At 52.2% G+C, this 18,535-nt stretch overlaps 6 protein-coding genes and 2 non-coding genes across 8 annotated transcripts; 4 read left to right on the top strand and 4 right to left on the bottom strand.

Annotated features, from left to right (window-relative positions):
* Positions 1–83: 83 nt before the first annotated feature.
* QC764_0020640 lies at positions 84–154 on the bottom strand. Its single transcript has one exon. It is a non-coding gene; the product is annotated as a tRNA-Gly (tRNA).
* An 83-nt stretch (positions 155–237) lies between these two features.
* On the top strand, positions 238–2,177 carry MRS2 (magnesium ion transporter; the record flags this gene model as incomplete). Its single annotated transcript, XM_062943000.1, has 3 exons — positions 238–1,025; positions 1,093–1,721; positions 1,778–2,177. Exons 1-3 carry the CDS (start codon positions 294–296, stop codon positions 2,175–2,177), a joined length of 1,761 nt encoding a protein of 586 aa, XP_062806052.1. The 5' UTR covers positions 238–293.
* Positions 2,178–3,121: 944 nt separating this feature from the next.
* CAB2 (Phosphopantothenate--cysteine ligase cab2) lies at positions 3,122–4,688 on the top strand (the record flags this gene model as incomplete). The annotated part of the gene is made up of 5 exons (XM_062942999.1): positions 3,122–3,317; positions 3,385–3,437; positions 3,604–3,650; positions 3,710–4,013; positions 4,063–4,688. 5 exons carry the CDS (start codon positions 3,122–3,124, stop codon positions 4,618–4,620), a joined length of 1,158 nt encoding a protein of 385 aa, XP_062806051.1. The 3' UTR covers positions 4,621–4,688.
* Positions 4,689–4,988: 300 nt separating this feature from the next.
* On the bottom strand, positions 4,989–5,102 carry QC764_0020610. Its single transcript has one exon. It is a non-coding gene; the product is annotated as a tRNA-Ala (tRNA).
* Positions 5,103–7,569: 2,467 nt separating this feature from the next.
* QC764_117360 (uncharacterized protein) lies at positions 7,570–8,626 on the bottom strand (the record flags this gene model as incomplete). The annotated part of the gene is given in 6 exon segments (XM_062942998.1): positions 7,570–7,795; positions 7,855–7,958; positions 7,992–8,073; positions 8,082–8,265; positions 8,358–8,550; positions 8,597–8,626. Coding segments are annotated over 6 exon segments (819 nt in total).
* Positions 8,627–11,628: 3,002 nt separating this feature from the next.
* On the top strand, positions 11,629–15,880 carry QC764_117350 (uncharacterized protein). Its single transcript, XM_062942997.1, has 5 exons — positions 11,629–11,897; positions 12,267–12,387; positions 12,483–12,523; positions 12,628–13,060; positions 13,121–15,880. Exons 1-5 carry the CDS (start codon positions 11,861–11,863, stop codon positions 14,844–14,846), a joined length of 2,358 nt encoding a protein of 785 aa, XP_062806049.1. The 5' UTR covers positions 11,629–11,860; the 3' UTR covers positions 14,847–15,880.
* Positions 15,881–16,565: 685 nt separating this feature from the next.
* Positions 16,566–17,192, top strand: QC764_117343 (uncharacterized protein; the record flags this gene model as incomplete). Its single annotated transcript, XM_062942996.1, has 3 exons — positions 16,566–16,836; positions 16,899–17,020; positions 17,102–17,192. Exons 1-3 carry the CDS (start codon positions 16,750–16,752, stop codon positions 17,190–17,192), a joined length of 300 nt encoding a protein of 99 aa, XP_062806048.1. The 5' UTR covers positions 16,566–16,749.
* A 446-nt stretch (positions 17,193–17,638) lies between these two features.
* On the bottom strand, positions 17,639–18,112 carry QC764_117340 (uncharacterized protein; the record flags this gene model as incomplete). Its single annotated transcript, XM_062942995.1, has 1 exon — positions 17,639–18,112. The coding sequence occupies one exon, from the start codon at positions 18,110–18,112 to the stop codon at positions 17,639–17,641; it is 474 nt and encodes a 157-aa protein (XP_062806047.1).
* Between the last annotated feature and the right edge of the window lie 423 nt (positions 18,113–18,535).

Here is an 18,535-nt window from a genome sequence, read left to right as displayed (position 1 = left end):
GGTCATCCCGAGGAAAGGGGGCTGCATGCAACAGATTTAAACATAGTGCCAGCTTCTGCAGTAAACAATCACCCAATAAAACAGCATCAGTGGTTTAGTGGTAAAATCCATCGTTGCCATCGATGGGCCCCGTGTTCGATTCACGGCTGATGCATCAAAATTTACATTTTGCACTTTTTTTTTCTCATCTCTTTATGCAGAATTTGAACCACTCTTTTCCCATCTTGCAACACAGAGATGTTCACCTCTTTCTCTAGCTCTCTTTACCTGAGGGTGGAAAATAACGAGGATTGATGCTCTTCCTACACTTAACCCTGACTGTTGTGGTAGATACCCTTACAGTCTGCCGAGCAACGCACGGACCGACCCTGCGGGGACCTGCATCATCGAGAGTTCAGACTTTGGGGAATCTTTTTTTTTTGTTTTCGCCAAGTTTCGACAGCGAAAAGAAAGAAACATTACCGCCGCACCAGACCTTCCCCCCCCCTTTCCGAGCTGCGATGCCTCCGGCATTAAGACCTGCAGCAGTAGCAACGCCATCGCGGAGTCTCCTTCGATATTTGCACGCCCAATCCGAGGGCTTGTGTTACGCTGAATATACTATTCGCTTGGGTGTTTCGACGAGGCGCAATGTCTCTACGAGATGTCGGGGTGTGGGGGAACAGAGACAGGGCGGGTTATTGCCGCAGCTGGAGCTGAGGAAACAACCGGGGGCGACAAAAGAGAGGTGGGCTTCGAGTAGTAGTAGTGGGGAAAAGAAATCACCGGTCGGGAGGGAAGAGGTGGCGTGCAAGAGGTCGTGGCAGGATTGGTTGTTTGGGAGTGCGCCGAAGAAGGCGAGGGAGCTGCTGAAGGAGGATGACTTGCCGGTGCAGTTGGAGGAGGAGTCGGGGAGTATTTTCCAGAGGAGGGCGCTGACGAGCAAGGCGGCGCTGGATCCGAGGTTGAGGTGTACCGAGGTGGATGGGAATGGGGATGTTATCATGGTGGATGGCGAGTTGAAGAAGAGTGAGCTTATTGCGAAGGTATGAGAAGTTAGAAGACAAAATGGGAGGGGGAATTGGTAGGCTAACGGCTTTGTGTGCGAAATAGTACGGCCTCTTACCTCGCGATCTCCGAAAGATTGACTCGTCCAACCTGCCACATATTCTCGTTCGACCGTCGGCGATTCTGCTCAACTTGCTGCACTTGAAGGTGCTGATTAAGCATGATCGGGTGCTGCTGTTTGATGTGTACGGGTCAAAGTCGTCGTATCCCCAGTCGGCATTTATGTATGATTTGCAAGGGAAGCTTCAGCAGAAGCAGGCGGCCGGGGCGAATAGCTTGCCATACGAGTTCAGGGCGCTGGAAGCGGTGCTGATGTCGGTTACTTCGGAGCTGGAAGCTGACTTTGAGTCGGTGCGGGACCCCGTTATTCGTGTGCTCAGCGAGCTGGAGGACGATATTGATCGGGAAAAGCTCCGGATTTTGCTCGTCTTGTCCAAGCGGGTTAGCACGTTTGAGCAAAAGGCAAAGTTGGTCAGGGACGCTATTGAGGAGTTGCTTGAGGCGGATGATGATCTTGCGGCTATGTATCTCACTGAGAAGACGCATGATTTGTTCCGTGGGGAGGACGATCACACGGAGGTTGAATTGCTGCTGGAATCGTACAACAAGATTTGCGACGAAGTGGTGCAGGAGGCGAGCAACTTGGTCTCGAGTATCAGGAACACGGAAGAAATGTATGTGCATATCGGGTCTTTTTGTTCTTGGTCGAACCCAGCTGACAGTGCTCTAGTATCCGTGCTATTCTCGATGCCAACCGCAACTCGCTCATGCTTCTCGACCTCAAGTTCAGTGTTGGCACTCTCGGTCTTGCCATGGGCACTTTCCTAGCAGGCCTGTACGGCATGAACCTGGAGAATTTCATAGAGGAAACCAACTGGGGTTTCGGGGCCGTCACTGGAGTGTCATCCATTGCCTCGCTCATTGTCTGCTGGTATGGATTGGTCAAGCTCCGCAAGATCGGCCGGGTCAAGATGAACATTCACGACGTGCGAAGAGGAGGCGGCCAGAGCCATTGGTACCGTGAGGACGGCACCGACGTGCTCCTTGATCCTACCAACCGCGAACGGTTGAGGAGGATGAACATGCTCAAGAACGCTAAGCAGCCCAAGGCCAAGAAGTGGCCATTCTGAAGATGAAAAGGAGGAGCGACATGTGCGATTATTACTGCTCACTTTTTGTGCTGTTGGCATTGGCGTTTGGGGGCATACAAAAGGGGCAAAAGCGAGTAATAGACAGGGGCGTTGGAGGGAGGACAAGGAAAGGCACCACTTTATATCCTCTTGTATTGGCCATTTTCTTTGACATCTCATCTCAACAGGGAGGACAAGCATATATTTTTGTATTATCATGACGTAGAGGACTTGTACAGATATTGGATGAGCCGGCGGGGGAGAAGGGCTGATTGATGTATGTATGATCAAGGACAGGAACAGGACATAAGAACAAAACAAAAGCATGCAGATATGCACCTGCCGTAGCTCACGGGACTGACTCGGCTCATTCGGGTCGGTCGATTGTAATGTACGTGCGAATTACCTAACAATTGATCCCCCCTTTCATCCGCAGCCAGGGCACTTGAGTCGATTGCTGAAGGCGTTCCCCGCAGTCCACTCATGGGGTACCTACCCCACTATCCCCAGAGCGAGCGAGCATCTCTTCCCAGGGATATTCCGAAAGTGACGCATTTGCCGCCCCTCTGTTGCCGCAGCGCAGCTTTATCTGATTCGACTGGATCTCTTACACACCTTGCATCAATTTGTATACTCGAGAGAGCAGACACAACATTGCTTACACCGACCGGCAGTCCCGGGTTGTACACAGATTTATTTTATCCCAACTCCAATTCGGACAAGGACAGTAACTGTTGTTGATTTGATCCCGTGGTTGAAGGATTGAAGAAGGTCAGTCAGTGTCAGACCACTTTTTGGGGGTCATGATCAAAATTTGGGGATATATACTTCCCATGGCAGCGTCATGTGTTTGTTACCTTTGCAAAAAAGCTAACTTAAGGATAGCTCTCATTCCACGCACACTTGCACAGCATTGTCAGTTGGCAGAAGAAAGAATAGCCAAGATGATCCCTCACACCCCCTCCGAGTCTCCCCCTTCCAACCTTGCCGCGTTGGCGGAGGATCATTATTTCAGCGCCAACCCGCCGCCGAAGGACTTGCAGAAGCACATGAAGCTGGCGAAAGACTTTATCGAGTTTCACTCCAAGGCGGGGAGGAGGTTAGTGTTGGTTACTTCGGGGGGTACTACTGTGCCTTTGGGTATGTTGACGTCTGGACGAGTGAGAATCGGGGAAAGATGAGTGAGTGCTGACGAGGTGATGAACAGAGAAGCAGACTGTGCGGTTTATTGATAACTTTTCGGCTGGTACGAGAGGAGCTGTAAGTGATTTTTTGTTTATTTGTTTTGGTGTTGTTACAGAATGATGAGGCGTATTGTGGGATGGTGTTTAGGGGTCCTCCCACTCTTGTCCCTAGGGACATTGTCTCTGAAGAAAAGTTGATGTGGTGGAACTTGACGGACAAGAATACTGACTTCAGATCTCAGACTAGCGCTGAGTACTTCCTAGAAGCTGGTTATGCGGTTCTCTTCCTGTGGGTAACCTACAGTTGCATCTTCTTCCAAATGTATAAGTCAAGCTAAGACCCAACAGCCACCGTCAATTCTCCCTCCTCCCCTACTCCCGCCACTACAGCCATGCCACCGACTGCTTCCTCGACTTCCTCCGCGAAGGCCCCAACGGAAGCGTGGTAGCCCGTGACGAGGATGCCGGCAAGATGCTCAACGTCCTCCGGAAATACCGTGAGGCTCGTGACAAGAACATGCTTCTTGTCCTCCCCTTTGTCAGCATCTCTGACTACCTCCATGAGCTCCGCGGCATCGCGCAGTTGATGAAGCCACTGGGACCTAAAGGGTTGCTGTATCTCGCCGCGGCAGTCAGCGACTTCTTTGTACCTGTACGTTCTCCCTATCCTCATCCTCTGCTCTTTACTGACAAACCCCAAGCCCGAACGTATGTCCGAACACAAAATCCAATCCACCGACGCAGTTGAGGCCTTCAGCAAGAAGCCGTCAAAGCCATCAGCCTCGGAAGAGGAAGAAACCTTTGACAACTTTGACTCCTCCCCTTCCGTCCCACGCAGCAAACGTCTCGTTGTTGACCTTGATCCCGTCCCTAAATTCCTCAAGAATCTGGTAGAGGGGTGGTCACCAGAGGGGATGATCGTCTCCTTCAAGTTGGAGACTGACCCCAAGATTCTTGTGCACAAGGCAAAGTACTCGCTGGATCGGTATCAGCACCACCTGGTGATTGGGAACTTGCTGTCGACGAGGAAGTGGGAGGTGGTGTTTGTCAGTCCTGGGAATCCGGACAAGTGGATCCGGATACCGCAGGGGGGTAAGCTGGATGATGCGAAGGAGGCGGAGAAGGACGAGCCGTTGGATCCGAAGAGCTTGCCGGAGCAGGAGCCGGAGGCGGAAATCGAGAGCTTGATTATTCCGGCTGTGGCAGAGTTGCACACGAAGTACATCAAGACGATGGAGGGGAAGAAGCTGGAGGCTTAGGGAAGGGTGAGAAAGCAGTGTATGATTTGGCTTAGGCACGTAGACGGCAAGGCATGAGAAGCAGGCAATTGGGTATTATGCATGGCGGCTTTCTGTTCTTACATCAGCATGAAATTTACAGCAGTATACGCAGGTTAGCCGTGCTTCCGCGACAGAAATCACACCCATTGTGTGTTTCTGATGACCGGGTCGAAGATATTGGTGACAGCCTCATGCCTGAATTTCACCAACTAACCCCCTCTAACCATATCCCTAACCCCCCAACGCAGTAGTAAAGCGTCATGCTGACTTGTACAGGCGAAATTTCAACACAAACTAAAAAAAGATGTACACCACTGGGGAAGAGTGGGCAAAAGACGAAGTTTCATTGGACGAGCTGGGAATCGAACCCAGGACCTTTCGCATACAATGGGTATCCCTGACATTTAGTCAGGGGACTTGAGTATGCTAAGCGAACGCTCTACCAACTGAGCCACACGCCCTGTTTTGTTATTGCTGTTGCGGTTAGTTGGGAATAGAGGTTTCGAGTGTAGTTGAAGGGGGAGACAGCCACAACTACTCGCCCTTTGCAAGGTGGTTATGGTCTGGTGCATGATGAACGATGTTAAACATTTTCGAAGAGGTCTTTCTGACAAACCTGCAGATGAGGTGTGGTGAGGTTGAGGAGGTTTCGTTTTTTGTATGAGCTGCAGGATCGTGGCTTTTTTTTTTTTTCTTTAACAAAACTTCTGTAGGTATAAGGTATTGTGTTGTCTGATTTTGCCTCCCGAAGTCATCATGTACCAGGTTTGCCTACCTCCACAGAGTTTTGTCGTGAGAAATATGGTGTGATGAGGTACCTTAACATGAGTGGACTAGACCTAGAGCTATCGACAACCTCTCATGACGAGACTTGTTGTCAGTCCAGAGCTAACTGGCTTACTTCAAGGGGGGTTCCGACAGGAGCAGATAGGTTCGTACTTTCTCGTCGTGATTGGAGAGAGTTAGTCACTGGGATGGGATTCTATGAAGGTCTTTTGTCAACAGGCAGTTGCACAAGTGGAAGAAGAGGGACTGCTTTCACCGTAAACTGAAGACTTGCAGTCCTGGGGGTTTGATTTGGAAACGGCAAGGTGAGATGCCCACGAGGCCGACGAGAGCTGGAAAAAAACACTCCTGTTGATGAAGAACCAGTCATTTTTGCGGTTGCTGTTGAAGATTGGCAGAATCAACTTGATCAAGCACATGTCCAACCAGGAGTCTCACACTCACTCTTCGCCCTTTCTCACTGAAAGACAATATCACAAGCAAGTCCAGCTCGGCATCAACACAGGATATTCTCAACTTCCCTCTAGCCTCAGTATAAAGGTGTACGAACCAGAGCAAATCAGACCATGCGTCCCTTCTCCATGTAAAGGGGGAAAGCTTAAAGACCCAAAACTCACCAAACACCCATCAACAACCACTCAAACCCCTTTCAAATTCCAAGGCAGTCCATGATAAGAAAAGGGGCTCCCAGAGACAAACCCTCGGACTCCGCGGTCGGCTATCTGCAGTCGATGTCTCTAAACCCTTCTAAGCCTCCTCCTCCCATCTCAGACATGCCTCCTGCACCCCCCTATCAATGTCTCCCCCCCTCGGGCAGGCAGTTTTCGTACGACGACCCTCAAAATCCACCACGCCACCTTGTCTCTCGGTTCGGCAGTGAGTATTACCGTCCTTATTGAAACATATCTACTACGGAATGACAAATATCAACACCCCCCCAGCCGCCTTTCAGGACTATCCCCAATCCCCCCAACGGCTCCCATGATTCTCTGCAGGCTCTGTAAATCCTTCTACAAAACCGGGCAGGGCTGAACGTCAACAGCTCAATATTGATCTGAGACATCCTACACCCCCCTCTAAAAGAAGTCAAGCTTCTTCAGCCCACGAAAACAAAGCACAGTACCCCTAACCATTCTCCATTGACAATCCTACTGTCCAAACCGCCACGCAATTACGGGCCGAGCCATAGACAACACGGCAAGAAAGAAGAAGAAGCAAAAAAGCCGCCGCCATCGTTTTCGGTGTCATCAATCCCCCACACGCCCCTACAGTCAATATTACCTACCTGATTTAATAACGCCCAACAGCCACGGAGCTGAATTTCTCCTTCCAGTCTAATTCTCTACCACGTTGCAGTGGCGCCACGTGTGAAAGCAGACTGCTCAATATCAAGGTTTTGAGAATAGGGGGAGGCAGCGGCTGGAACGGGTGGCTTCCCATCCGATAATCCCATATGCCGACAATTGGCTGTCAATTGTCAATCAATGTCCATCTCTTCCCTCAGCTTCCTGAAAGGGAACCAAAATGGTGAGCAGGGAGGCAAAAAAAGTCAACATTGACCATATTTGACAGCGCATATCATGGCCAAAAAGCAGACTTGACATATGGTCAGCTATTAGCCGCCTGCTCCGGTAACCTTCATGGTGGTGCCTTCATCAACAGCAACCAAGGCATGTTCTCCCAGTTTCTACATAGCATCGTCTTCTGGTTGGTCTACCAGACCCAACCCAGCAATGCAGATAAACAACAAGCCTTGCTTGACACTTGACGAACAAACTACCACTTCCTGGGCCGTCCCGAACAACGGGCACTTGTGGATGGATCGTTGGTATCTAGCCGATTCGCCCGTGCCCCCTCAATGCCGTCTTTACCCTCATGCACCTTGCACAATTAGCCGTACGCTACGAGCTCATGGACCAATGTTGACGATAGGGGCATGTCGGCGGCAATAAGCGTCAATATGAACCTGCACTCGGCCGTGGTGCCTACGACTCTCGGCCCAGTTCACGAGGCTTCGGACAGTTGGTAAGACGCTCGGAAATGCATCACGGAAACTTTGTGTCAGAGAAAGATTGCCAAGGGGAGTTCTCGCTGTGTGTACTTGGTTGCTGTTGTGTCACAAACATCTGACCAACAGCCTCTTCATTGGCCGCTCCCATCTCGACCGCGAGCTGTGCAGCATGTCGAGTTCGGTTGGGCGTCCGAAGAGATGATAATCAGAAGTGCCAGCAAAATGGTTCCCAACTGCAGCCTGGTGTCCTGCGTGCCCTGATCATCAAACTGTACAAGGAAATGATGGGTGACCCAACTGCAGGAGGGCAATACTGCCGTGCAGTGAATGGTGCAATTGCATCTATAATCGGATTCACTGAGTGAAAGCTGGACCCAAATTTCCATTTTCTTGGAAATCATTCAGGTTTCCTGGACGAACCCCCTGTATCCTGCAGGGTTCGAGTGTCGCTTTGACCCACCACGGACGGGCTGACGGGGCCAGAGGAAAGCAGCACCGAGATGTCAGTCTGGAAAGGGCTCTGTCAATGGTGTCCGCCGTGGCGTTTGTCGACTGAGGGCTTGTCTCTGTCCATGCCAATCCTCATCTTTTCGTGGTGATGCCCTGCCAAGATGAGGCTCTCTTCGGTGTTGAGGCTGGGCACACTGGCCTCATCAAGCGCTCGGCATCGAGGGCTTGTCCGTCGAGGGTTGCTTCCGGAGATTTTGCGCCGTAACGGCCAAACCCCCAGGCTGTTGAGACGCGGGAAGACGTGGGAGGATGGCGTTTCGCAGATGGGAATCTATCACCCAGCTTTTGAGAGATAGCGGGATAGTGATAGAACTTTGCTATTGGTACGGAGCGTTTGCAGCGGAATTAGCACCTGCCAGAGGAGTGCTGCCATCTTGAACGGTGGATCTTGTTGAGGTAGGATCCGTACCTGGCCTTGAATACAAATCGAGATGCATATGGGGCTTTGTGATGGGTGTTCGGTGATGAAGAGAGGAGCTCATGGGGAAAGCTCCATGATGTGAGAGGGGCTGCATTGCAGTACCGAACTCCGAGTTGCTCGCATGCTCCCCGTTTCGGACGTGAAGGAGTCCCTCTTTGGGATGTCTGTGAGCATCGAAATTCTAGGTTGAAGAAGCAAACTGAAGAAGATGTATGGTCGCGTCTCACCAGGAGTGGTCGCGAGGCTGGAATGATCATTGGCTGTTCTTGAATTCGCCAATTGACCCCGCTTGATTGAGGCTGGGAAAGTTGGAAAGGGTTCCATCAGCGTGCGTCATTCATCTGAAATTCTGAAATCACAGACAGGGGTCCGCCAGGTGTGTGGCGCCAAGCCGCAGACCCGGCCAAGCGCGACTGCCCAGTATCAGCTCAGCAAGGGGCTGGAGAAGGCGCAAATACCGAACATGTTTCGATAAGCGGTCTTACACTATAGACTTCTAATTCTTGAACTCTTTCAGAGACTCATCCTATTCTGGTGAGAGCTACAATATTGATATGCGGCTTAGGAGACAATCCTTTGGAAATGTCTGAGACTTCGCCTATCGTTTGATACCAAACATCGACATGGCAAAAGGACTCCGTGTCATCCATCCAGATAAAAAGACAAGTACACATAGGTACGGATACGATACTTATCCCAAACATGCATGCAGCAAATGCAGAGCTCAAAAGCCAGCACCATTGCATTGCTTCGTGTCATCAGATCGTTCGACAATTGACACAATCCACAAGCGGTGTGCCGTCCCCAGGGTCAACAAACATTCTGTCCTTGGTCTGGGTTGGTTTGAGCCTTTTGAGAGGATCCTCTGCGTGTATCCATCTGCGTAGGACGAGTGTCTGGATATCAGAGAGACAACTAGTGCACTACCACTTCATTCCAAGGTGTTTTGGGCCATTGGACTATTGAACGAGCAGAGAGATTGTGTCCATATGAAAGCCAGGATAATTCCATGGAAGAACAGTGCCTACAAGATTTTCTTGGAAGTCGGCCAGACTTGAGGTTGCTTTCAATTCCGAAGAGCACCGGACGGTAAGCGGACACCGAAGAGAGCCATCAGGAACCCTCAACTGGAGCTTCTTCATTGGCCTGAAACAGCGACAGAGTCGTGGTAAGAAGCCAAATCCGGGCTTTGGGAAACCCCCACCCACTCTGGCCTTGGCAGGTTGCCTCTCCCACCACACCAGCTGTCATCTTATCCAACGTCCAGCAGGTGGAATTTCCAACATCTGTTTCCGGGCCATTCGCACTCTGATGAGTGAAGGATTCGGACGGCGAGAAATGCCAAACTGCCATCTCAAACCGTCTCCTATCATCCAATCTATTTTCGGCCTCCCAGAGCGTCAGAGCGGTCGAGAAAAAATTCAGTTGCCCTTGGCCCCTCCCACGTCACTGGAAAGGCATGTTGACATTGAACACGGGCTAGCTTCCGCTCAAAGCCACACGCCTAAGACCGCGTCACCGATCAGGCACAGGCCAAATGGGCCCCTGTTCCCTGTTGATGCTGTTCACATCCCTTCCGATCCACCTGCAAAATTGTCCAGGGCCGACCGCGAACAAGTCTTGTCGGTCGCATCGGCTTGCGGAACAAGCGATCAGTTATCCACAGGTGGGGGTCTGCCCCTGGCGAGCCTTTTTTTTATTTTCAGAAGCTGGCGATGGTTCGAGAATATCGATTGTCATCAGGAGCGTTGACAACGAAGCTGGCGGTTCAGGTGCTCTCCTCTCTGACATCTGACGCCTCTCGGTCGGTGGTTGGCGTTTCAAAGCACGAGATACCGTACCATTGAGAAATATAGATATTCTGGTTTTGTTTAATGCCACGACGCCGTGGAAGACAGGGACAGTGAGATTGTTATCTTCTTTTCAAGCGGCAAGGTAGGCATCTTAGTAGGCTGTGGCTGGTGGCTGCTACCCACCTACCTACACGGGCTTCCGAATGCACATTTCCACAACAGTAGAATGTCGGGTGCGTTGATGCGTGCGTGCCTTCCTACCCGTAAAGCACCCCTGGCACCCGAATGGGCTGTCTACCATTGACAGAGGGGATGGAGACGGACGGTGCCTGCCATCGCAGCATCCATCCAAGCAGTGGCCAGGGAGCATTCAACTGCTGGGTAGGGCAGAAAGCGCTCCCGTTGCAGACGACACGAGAGCCCTGGGCAGCCAGCAGAGAGAATCCACTCCCGACGGGCGAAACACGCAACCTTGCGAGAAAGGTCAATTCCATGCCTGCGATTCTGTCGGATTATCCGGTCCCCTCCCTACGAATCCTATCGCCATTTTATTTTTGTTTTGCTCTGTGACGGGACTGCCTGTCTTGTGTGCTGCAAATACCTTTTTTTCGGGCTCCAGTCCGCTCCAGTCGCTCCAGTTTGCACCCAAGCTGCTACCGGCGCCGACGGCACATACCTTGGCACCGACCCCCAAAGTGTCTCGAAAGTCTCTCTACAGCAGGCGTCTTCCCCGTGGCTCGTGGTTCGATCGTTGCCCAGACCGCCCCGACTCTTTGCTCGTCCGCTCGTTACAGAATACCTGTCCCAGCATCCCGCATCCCGCATCCTGTACCGCATCTTCTTGAGCAGAACAGTGTGAGACGGCGAGGCCTGCAACACGCAACAGACGGGGGAAAAGACGGTCCTTTTCAACTCTTGCGGCCTATCATCACCGGCTTCGTCACAAGCAGCCCACGCCGCCGCCAGCCACACATCCGAATCCAGCCATATCGAAACCCAGGAATACCCTAGATTTTGTGTCGGGGCCTTCTGGGCGTCAAGGCGTCACGCTCGTTTGCTGGCGTACAGACCAGCCCGCCGCTTGACATTTTGCACTACGTCTGCATTTGCCTGAAGCTAGCCAAAGAGTTAGATCCCCCGGCGCCACTGCGAAGCGCGCACGTACGATCGTCGAATTGTCACTGCCGCTAAACTACTGCGCCCGAGGGGAGCTCGTTCGCTTGCTGAGCCAGCACCCGAAGGGTCTGTGTGATATCTTTCAATCGCTCTATCATCAAGTCCCCGATCTGCAAGCCCCGTTGGACGAAATCTCGGGAACGACCGGTGTCTTCGCGACAGTCTGCGCCGAGAGGGCCTCTCGTGGGTGAGACCGCCTTGTGTGGGGGAGATTGGAGAAGGCAGAGAGAGGAAAAAGAAACTAAAGATCCACCGCGGAAACGAGATCTCGAAGTCGACAGCGGGAGAGACCAAAAAGAAAACAAAAATTGTTGATTGGAAGCCGCAGAACAAGCCAGCCACAAAGGGGAACTTGGTCGCGCTTGGTGGGACACCTGTACACACACACCACCACCACAGCTCGCAGAACACTGCTGGCTCTCTTGTCCCGTTCTGCTGGTCGATCACTGCCCGCCAGACACAGCTGCTGGTCTCGCAGCTTCGAAACTTGACCTACCCACTATCCCGAATCGGGCCTCCACCATGGCACCCATGACACCCCGACTCAAGATCCTATCAGGTCAGTAGCCCATCCACCGGCGCCAGTTGCAATTGGAGCTGCGCCGTCTCGTCCTGTTTCTTGTCCCTCTGTCTCCATTCCCCTCCTGTGCACCCCATCCCCGTCTTCAGCCTAGTGTCACCTCAATTCCCGGGACGGGAGCCCAAAAAGAGTGGGCATCGCTTCTCTGGCGCTCCCCTCGTCCAGCTTTCTTCCCCCTGACACCCTTCCCGTTGTCCACCACCACCACCACACTCGTTTTCTTTCCCCGACCCCCGACCCTCTTCCCAGAAAAACAAAAAGAACAGACTGCCCAACGGATTGCTGCACATGTGTTCTAGCCAGAGCAGCCAGACATGTCGGACTATGAGCTGATGAATGTTGTCACAGTCGGTGGGAATCCGGTTTCTGCCTTCTTATCATGGAGGCTCCAAGCGACTAATGCCTGCGACGTCACCCTCGTGTGGAAAACGGGCTACGAGCATGTGTCGCAATACGGCATCTCGTTCAAGTAAGCACCTACCTCTCACCCACGCAGCCGCCCTGCCAACCTCTTTGCTTGACGCATGCGTGCGATGATGTGTATGCTAACGGTCCTGCGCCCAGATCTCTCGTTTTTGGGAACGAGCGGTTTAAGCCCCGTCATGGTATGCAACTTCTTTTTTCTACGCTCCACCCCATTGATGAGCGCTCCCCACCAGCGACCGACCAGTGTGTTTTTCATTTGCTAAAACGTGGAATTGATATACAGTCGTCCGGACGCCAGAGGAGGCTGCTACACGCAGGGAGGGAGCTTTCGACTACGTCATCCTCTGTATTAAAGCTCTCCCCGATGTCTACGACCTCGCTTCGGTGATCGATTCAGTTGTGACGCCTCAACATACCTGCATCCTCGTGAACACAACCCACGCACTCGGACTCGAATCGGCTATAGAGGAACGGTTCCCGACAAACGTAGTGCTCTCACTCGTTTGCGGCGCTGACTTGGCCCAACTTGGCGGAAGCGAATTCGAGCACAAGGGGTCGGCCGAACTATGGGTTGGTCCTGCCAACAAGAACCCCAACATTCCGCCCACGATCCAAGAGGATATGGCACAGGCTCTGGCCATGACTTTGAGCACCGGCCAGGTCGATTGCAAGGTGTCGCCTAATATTCGACAGCAGCAATACGAACGAGTTATTGGGTAAGTCTTGGGACGCTGATGAGCTGCAGGCATATCAGTTGGTGACTAACTGTGTTGTAGCCCGATTGCATTTCACCCACTGACGGTCTTGTTCGAAACGCCCAACTATGCCGCGTTACTCGACAAGGTTGGGGTGGCCAAGCTGGTGTCCGACATTATCGACGAGATGTTGGCGCTCGCGGACGCGCAGGGCTGTAAGTTCCCTCCTGAATTCAAGCAGAGCACGATCGACGAATTTGCCAGAAATGGGGCCGAAAACATCATGTGGCAAGACTACATTGCACGACGTCCCATGGAAATCGAGACGTATCTTGGATCGCCCATGAGGCTGTCGCAAGAAACTGGAGTCGCAGTTCCCCGGATTGAAACGCTTTACGCCATCCTCCACAATCTCAACTTGGTCAATCGCAACCGGCCGAAAGGTGACGCCACAATGGCGCCAGCGCAGCCAGGCTCACCGTCTGCTACGCCTTCCCCACTGCCCCGGATGTCTCAAGGTCCACCCCGACCGATGCCGAACGGTATGCCCAACGGGAACGGTATGCCTCCTGGCCGGCCACGTCCAAGAATTCCTTCGCAAATGGGCCCTCCCGGACCTGGAATGCGCCGGCCACCACCGCCCATGAACGGAGGTCCACCAAACGGTTACGGACGTCCGCCTAATGGAATGCCGCCAAATGGAATGGGGCCAAACTCACGTGTGCCCTCGAGGCGAGGTTCGATGGAAGGAACGGATCTGGAAGAGTTCAGCCACTTGGTGGTCTATGATGATATCCCCGAGGGGAGCGAAAATGGCTATTCTGGTACTTCACCACAAGACCTTGCCATCAGGGAAAGAGAGCTTCAGCTTCGGCAACGGGAACTTGCGTTAAGGGAGCAGGAGATGAGACTTAGGCGCGCTGCCGCTGGTATCGGACCTGGACCTGGACCCGGACCTGGCCCCGGCCCCCGAAGAGGGCCGCCACCACCACAAAGGCCCCCTCCGGGTGGCATGTACGATGACGATGACGAGGACGGAGAAGACTACTTCGACCCCACGCCGATGGCCCCCATGATCGATCCTGATAACTTCGACATGATGAGCGTCACGTCAAAGAAGAATAGGAAAGCGCCTAGCAATGCCGCCCAGTTCCGCCAAAACCCAGAGGCAGACTCAATACCGTCAACCCGCAGCAGGTTCCGGCCTAGCTTTGGACGCAACCGTTCAAGTCAAGTCATGACACCCGCCATTTCGAACTTGCACGAAAACATCTTAGACGATCCTCTGCTGGGCTTTACGTCTAACCGCTACGGTAACGTGGATCGAGGGGCCATGCACGCAGGTTCGAGGGCCAATTCTCTGACGGCTGCTCGTCTCGATGAATTGCAGTACAATCAGGGAGGGCCCCCACCTATGGGCATGAATGGCAGCGTACGGCGTGCCAGCCAGTCTCCAGGAAACCCCTACACCCCATCGGTGCGTGCCGGGACCAACAAGGGACGACCATCACCACCAAATGGCTATGCTGGACCGCCAATCAACGGAAGACCATCACCTCCGGATGGTGTGCGACAACCCATGCCCCGATACCCACCCGGTCACGGAAACATGGTTGCGCCACAACAGGTGGAACAGCACGCTGGGGTGAGCGCCCTCCAACCGCCAAAGACTAAAACTGTGCGAAGTCTGACCGGTAGTGCGAGTGCTAGCGCGGGCAGTGGTGATTCCACCCACCTTGATTCAGAGCCATCAGCTGCCAGCAGTCAGAGCAGCCTAGGCCCCCGTCCTCCGATTGGAGTGCGTTAAGAGGCTGGTGTTGGATATGAGGGAGCACCCATCCAATGGGGCACATAAGCTCCTCACCTTTGCGTCACCTCCCACGAACCCACGAGCCGAGCTGAGGCAAGAAGATCGGAGGGAAGAAGACAGTTTTGGTCTAGAGCGGGAGGAAGAAGTTGAACATCTACACACGACACACAAAGTCACAACATTGCAACAACAACATATTAAGCGAGCGAAAGGAACGGGGAGGGGAGCAAAGCTTCGAGATGGAATTCGTTCTCACGGGTTAGGAAATGATACGAACATTACAGGTTTTATACACACATATTTTTTCTATGGTCTAGAGAGTTGGGAGTGGCGGGAGAACCCGTGTTGTGTGTGTGTATGTCGTGTTGTGGGAAGGGCAAGAAGTGGGAAATATTTTTGGACTATTCTTTGACTTTTTCTTTTGACACACAACACTCAGATTCTCAATCACACATGGCGAACGCGCGTACAAAAATCAAATTAATGTTAGTTTTTCTTTGTGTTTTGGTCTTCTTTTTCTTTTGTGTGTTTCTAGTATCGCATTTTTTGATGGGAAGGAAGAGAGTGAAGAGGGGTACAAAAACGAGGAGGAGAGGTGGAGGGGAAATGATGAAGAGTGCGGGAGGTTGGGTTGAAATTGTGTAAGAGAGAAGAAGAGAGAGAGTTGAGTGAAAGAGACAAAGTACATATGACAACTTTTTTTCCTTTTGGTCGACGTTGCTTTTTTTTTTCTGTCTGTGTGTTTCAACGGTGTGGGTGCTTTAGGGGGAAAGGGAGGACGATAATGCAATGTTTATTGGTGGTAAATTCATTATGCAGCTACGAGCATTGTTTTGTTGTGGGCTATCAGAGGGCGGTAGTTTGTCTTTTGGGGTCTTTGATTCAAGGAGGGATGTAATACCTACCCAGAGAAGGGGCCGGGGGGGAGAGGAGGGAAGTGTGTGGACACACAGAAGTAAAAGGAGGAAGGAAGGGCTTGCCGAAGAAGTTGGATGGTAAATACAAAGCATTACAATGTTGATGATTGAAACACATACTGATCATGGATTCTAGCTATTTTGAGTTGATATGTGTTTGGTGCTGTTGATCCTGTGGCGAGAGGCTTCCAAACACTCAGGAACTCAGAAATTAATCAACAAGTAGGTGTAGAGCCAGCTCGGTACGTCTGTTGAAAGGGTTCATTATCCCACCAAGGTTGGCTGGTTGACGACGAAGCGATCTGAGCGTATGATCTGATCATTGAGGGGATCAATTGCTGCTGCCATAGAACAGCAACATGCCACGGAAACTAAGAATTAGCTTGACGTTGTCCGCCTCGGGAGACGGGCATGAGGCGGGGGAGCAGATACGGGAGCAAAGAGGGCGTTGTTTTTGTTGATGTTGTTATGCTGTGTTGAAGAGTACTGCATGGGAAGTTGCTATGATCTCCTCGGGATTCCATTGTGTGGTGTCTCGTCTGAATTCTCAGGTGTGATGAAGTCATGGATGATAGGGTTCTTCCAGATCGAAAACAAGAGGCATATCTTGAGTATGCTCTCAGTCGAAATCCGAGCCTCCAGACTGAAGCCTCTCTCAAGTCATCTATCTATCTCCGTAAGTCCAAGGCATTGAATCGCCCAGGCAGTGCTGTTGCTGCTATAACCCCCCAAAGCTACCCCGCCAAAAACGCGTTTGACAACGCCCTGCGGCCCCGCTCTCGTGTTAAGGGCTTTTTGTTCCATCCGCATCACTGAACAACACGCGTGCTTGGGATTCCCATCCATACAAAATCCCACATTGAAATATCACAACGTAACCCGCTATACAGCGGTGGGCCCACTTTGGAATTCTTTATTTCCTTTCGTCCTTTGCCTACCTAGCCATCAGACCACCTGCATATCAGTCCACAACAGCACACACCATGGCATCACGAGGCTACGGCAGCGCCCCCACACAAACACGCCAGTCTATGGCTTCATCTGGGGGGGCTGTTAAAGCTAGACAACTGGTTTGTTTACATTCTCTGTCCTTGATATTGTGATATTTGATGCTGATACTAACACCACCCAGGCCCAACTCCAACAACAACTAGCCCAGCTTTCCAACAACCTCGCCGACACTGAGAACCTCCTCCGTATGACCAGCGTACAGGCCGAGTCCATGCGCGGACTGGGAAGTTGGCATGCGGGGTTGTGAGTAACCCTACTTGGCTTTGGTGTACTTTACATACGGTTGAAACTGACAGACACCCGCCCGTCGTTGTCGGATCACAGATTCATGGCCGCGAGTAAAGTCCTCGGGGAGGAGTCGGTGCAACAGAACCAGCAGCAGGGAGGAGGAGGAGGCGGCGGCGGACCAAACTGAAGGACCGGCGGGTAGGTGCAGGTTCTGAGACAATGCGGGTGGTTTGCTGGGATGAGGTTCTGTCATATGGCGACAGAAGACGCGTGGCTCGACTGTTTGGTGGGCAGCATGGTTACTGCTGTGTAGATAGAGACGAATGATAGCAGGTGCTTGGTGGTGGAACGACTGATATCCGATGCCTTGCAGTTTGTTGACGGTGGCACTGGAAAGTTGGTGTTCTTGAACGCTGAGAGCTTCTGGTCTGATCACCTGGGTAGTACCAATGCTGGTGCTTCTGAGGACCATGTTGAAGGATATCGAGGGCACCTGGGGATTCGAGACGACATCTCCTCATCGGTTTTGCTGTCTGACATGGCACCTAGGCCTTGAATATGTCCCTCATCTACAAGGAGCAAGCCAATGCATCCCCGAGGAAATTATAAACTGACATTCAAGTTCGGAATTCTTCATCCAGTTTGGTCCATCATGTCTGGTTCATCGGGGGTCGCAACCGGCCTCTCTGTCTTTCTCTTTGTCCTCTTGGTGCACACTGGATACCTTCTCTCCTTGCCGCAAGCATGGCACTTGCGAACCAAAATATCGGCCCATGGCTTCCTACCTCCCTTACTCTTGTTCTCGATTCCCGAAGTGCAAGACTCCCCGTCAATGAGGACCGAGTCACAGAACTTGCAGATGCTCTGCTTTACTGCTGGGTTCAATCGAATCCGGCTCTTCAGGGACACAGCGCGCAAGTCAGTGGCTAGACGTCTTCCAGCACCTTGAAGTGGGGGGTTTTGATCCCTGTTGAGCTCTGAGATATTGGAACCATCACCGTCCAGAGTTGCTGTCGAGAGGAAAACGGCTGCTTGCTGAAGAAATGATAGTCGAGAATAGATGGCCTTGTTTTGCACCCCGCCGCCACCATTTTTTGCCTTTGCCATAATGAAAGGAAATCGGAATGAAGGTCGAGTTGTCTTTTCTTTTTATCACGATCGTTTGTGAATGTCAACTGACACAGAAAAAGCTTGCCCAGCCAAGAAGGCCAAGTGAATCAAAAAGACATCAAAAGTGAATTGGAACTGTCACAGGGTGGCCTGTGCTCTGACGGTTCCGTTGGCCCCACCAGCGCCCAGTGCACGGGCCAAGCGGCACCTTTCCGGCTCTGGCTAAGCCACTCGTGGTTAGAGCTGATTGCGGTCAGGTTTTGAGGCTGTGCGTGCTGCTTGACCTCCAACCTTATTTTCGCCTTTCTGCTCCCTCCCTTCCTTTTCTGACATCCTCTTCTCATCAACGCGCCAACCCCTCGCCATCTGACAGTCTTGGTATTCATCACCAACGCGCGCCTCTTTCTTCTCACCTTGCGA

The sequence above is a fragment of the Podospora pseudoanserina genome, chromosome 1, assembly GCF_035222485.1.
Source record: "Podospora pseudoanserina strain CBS 124.78 chromosome 1, whole genome shotgun sequence".
NCBI classification, from domain to species: domain Eukaryota; kingdom Fungi; phylum Ascomycota; class Sordariomycetes; order Sordariales; family Podosporaceae; genus Podospora; species Podospora pseudoanserina.
Note: the sequence above shows the minus strand (reverse complement) of the source record. Positions and strands in the feature narration are given on the sequence as shown.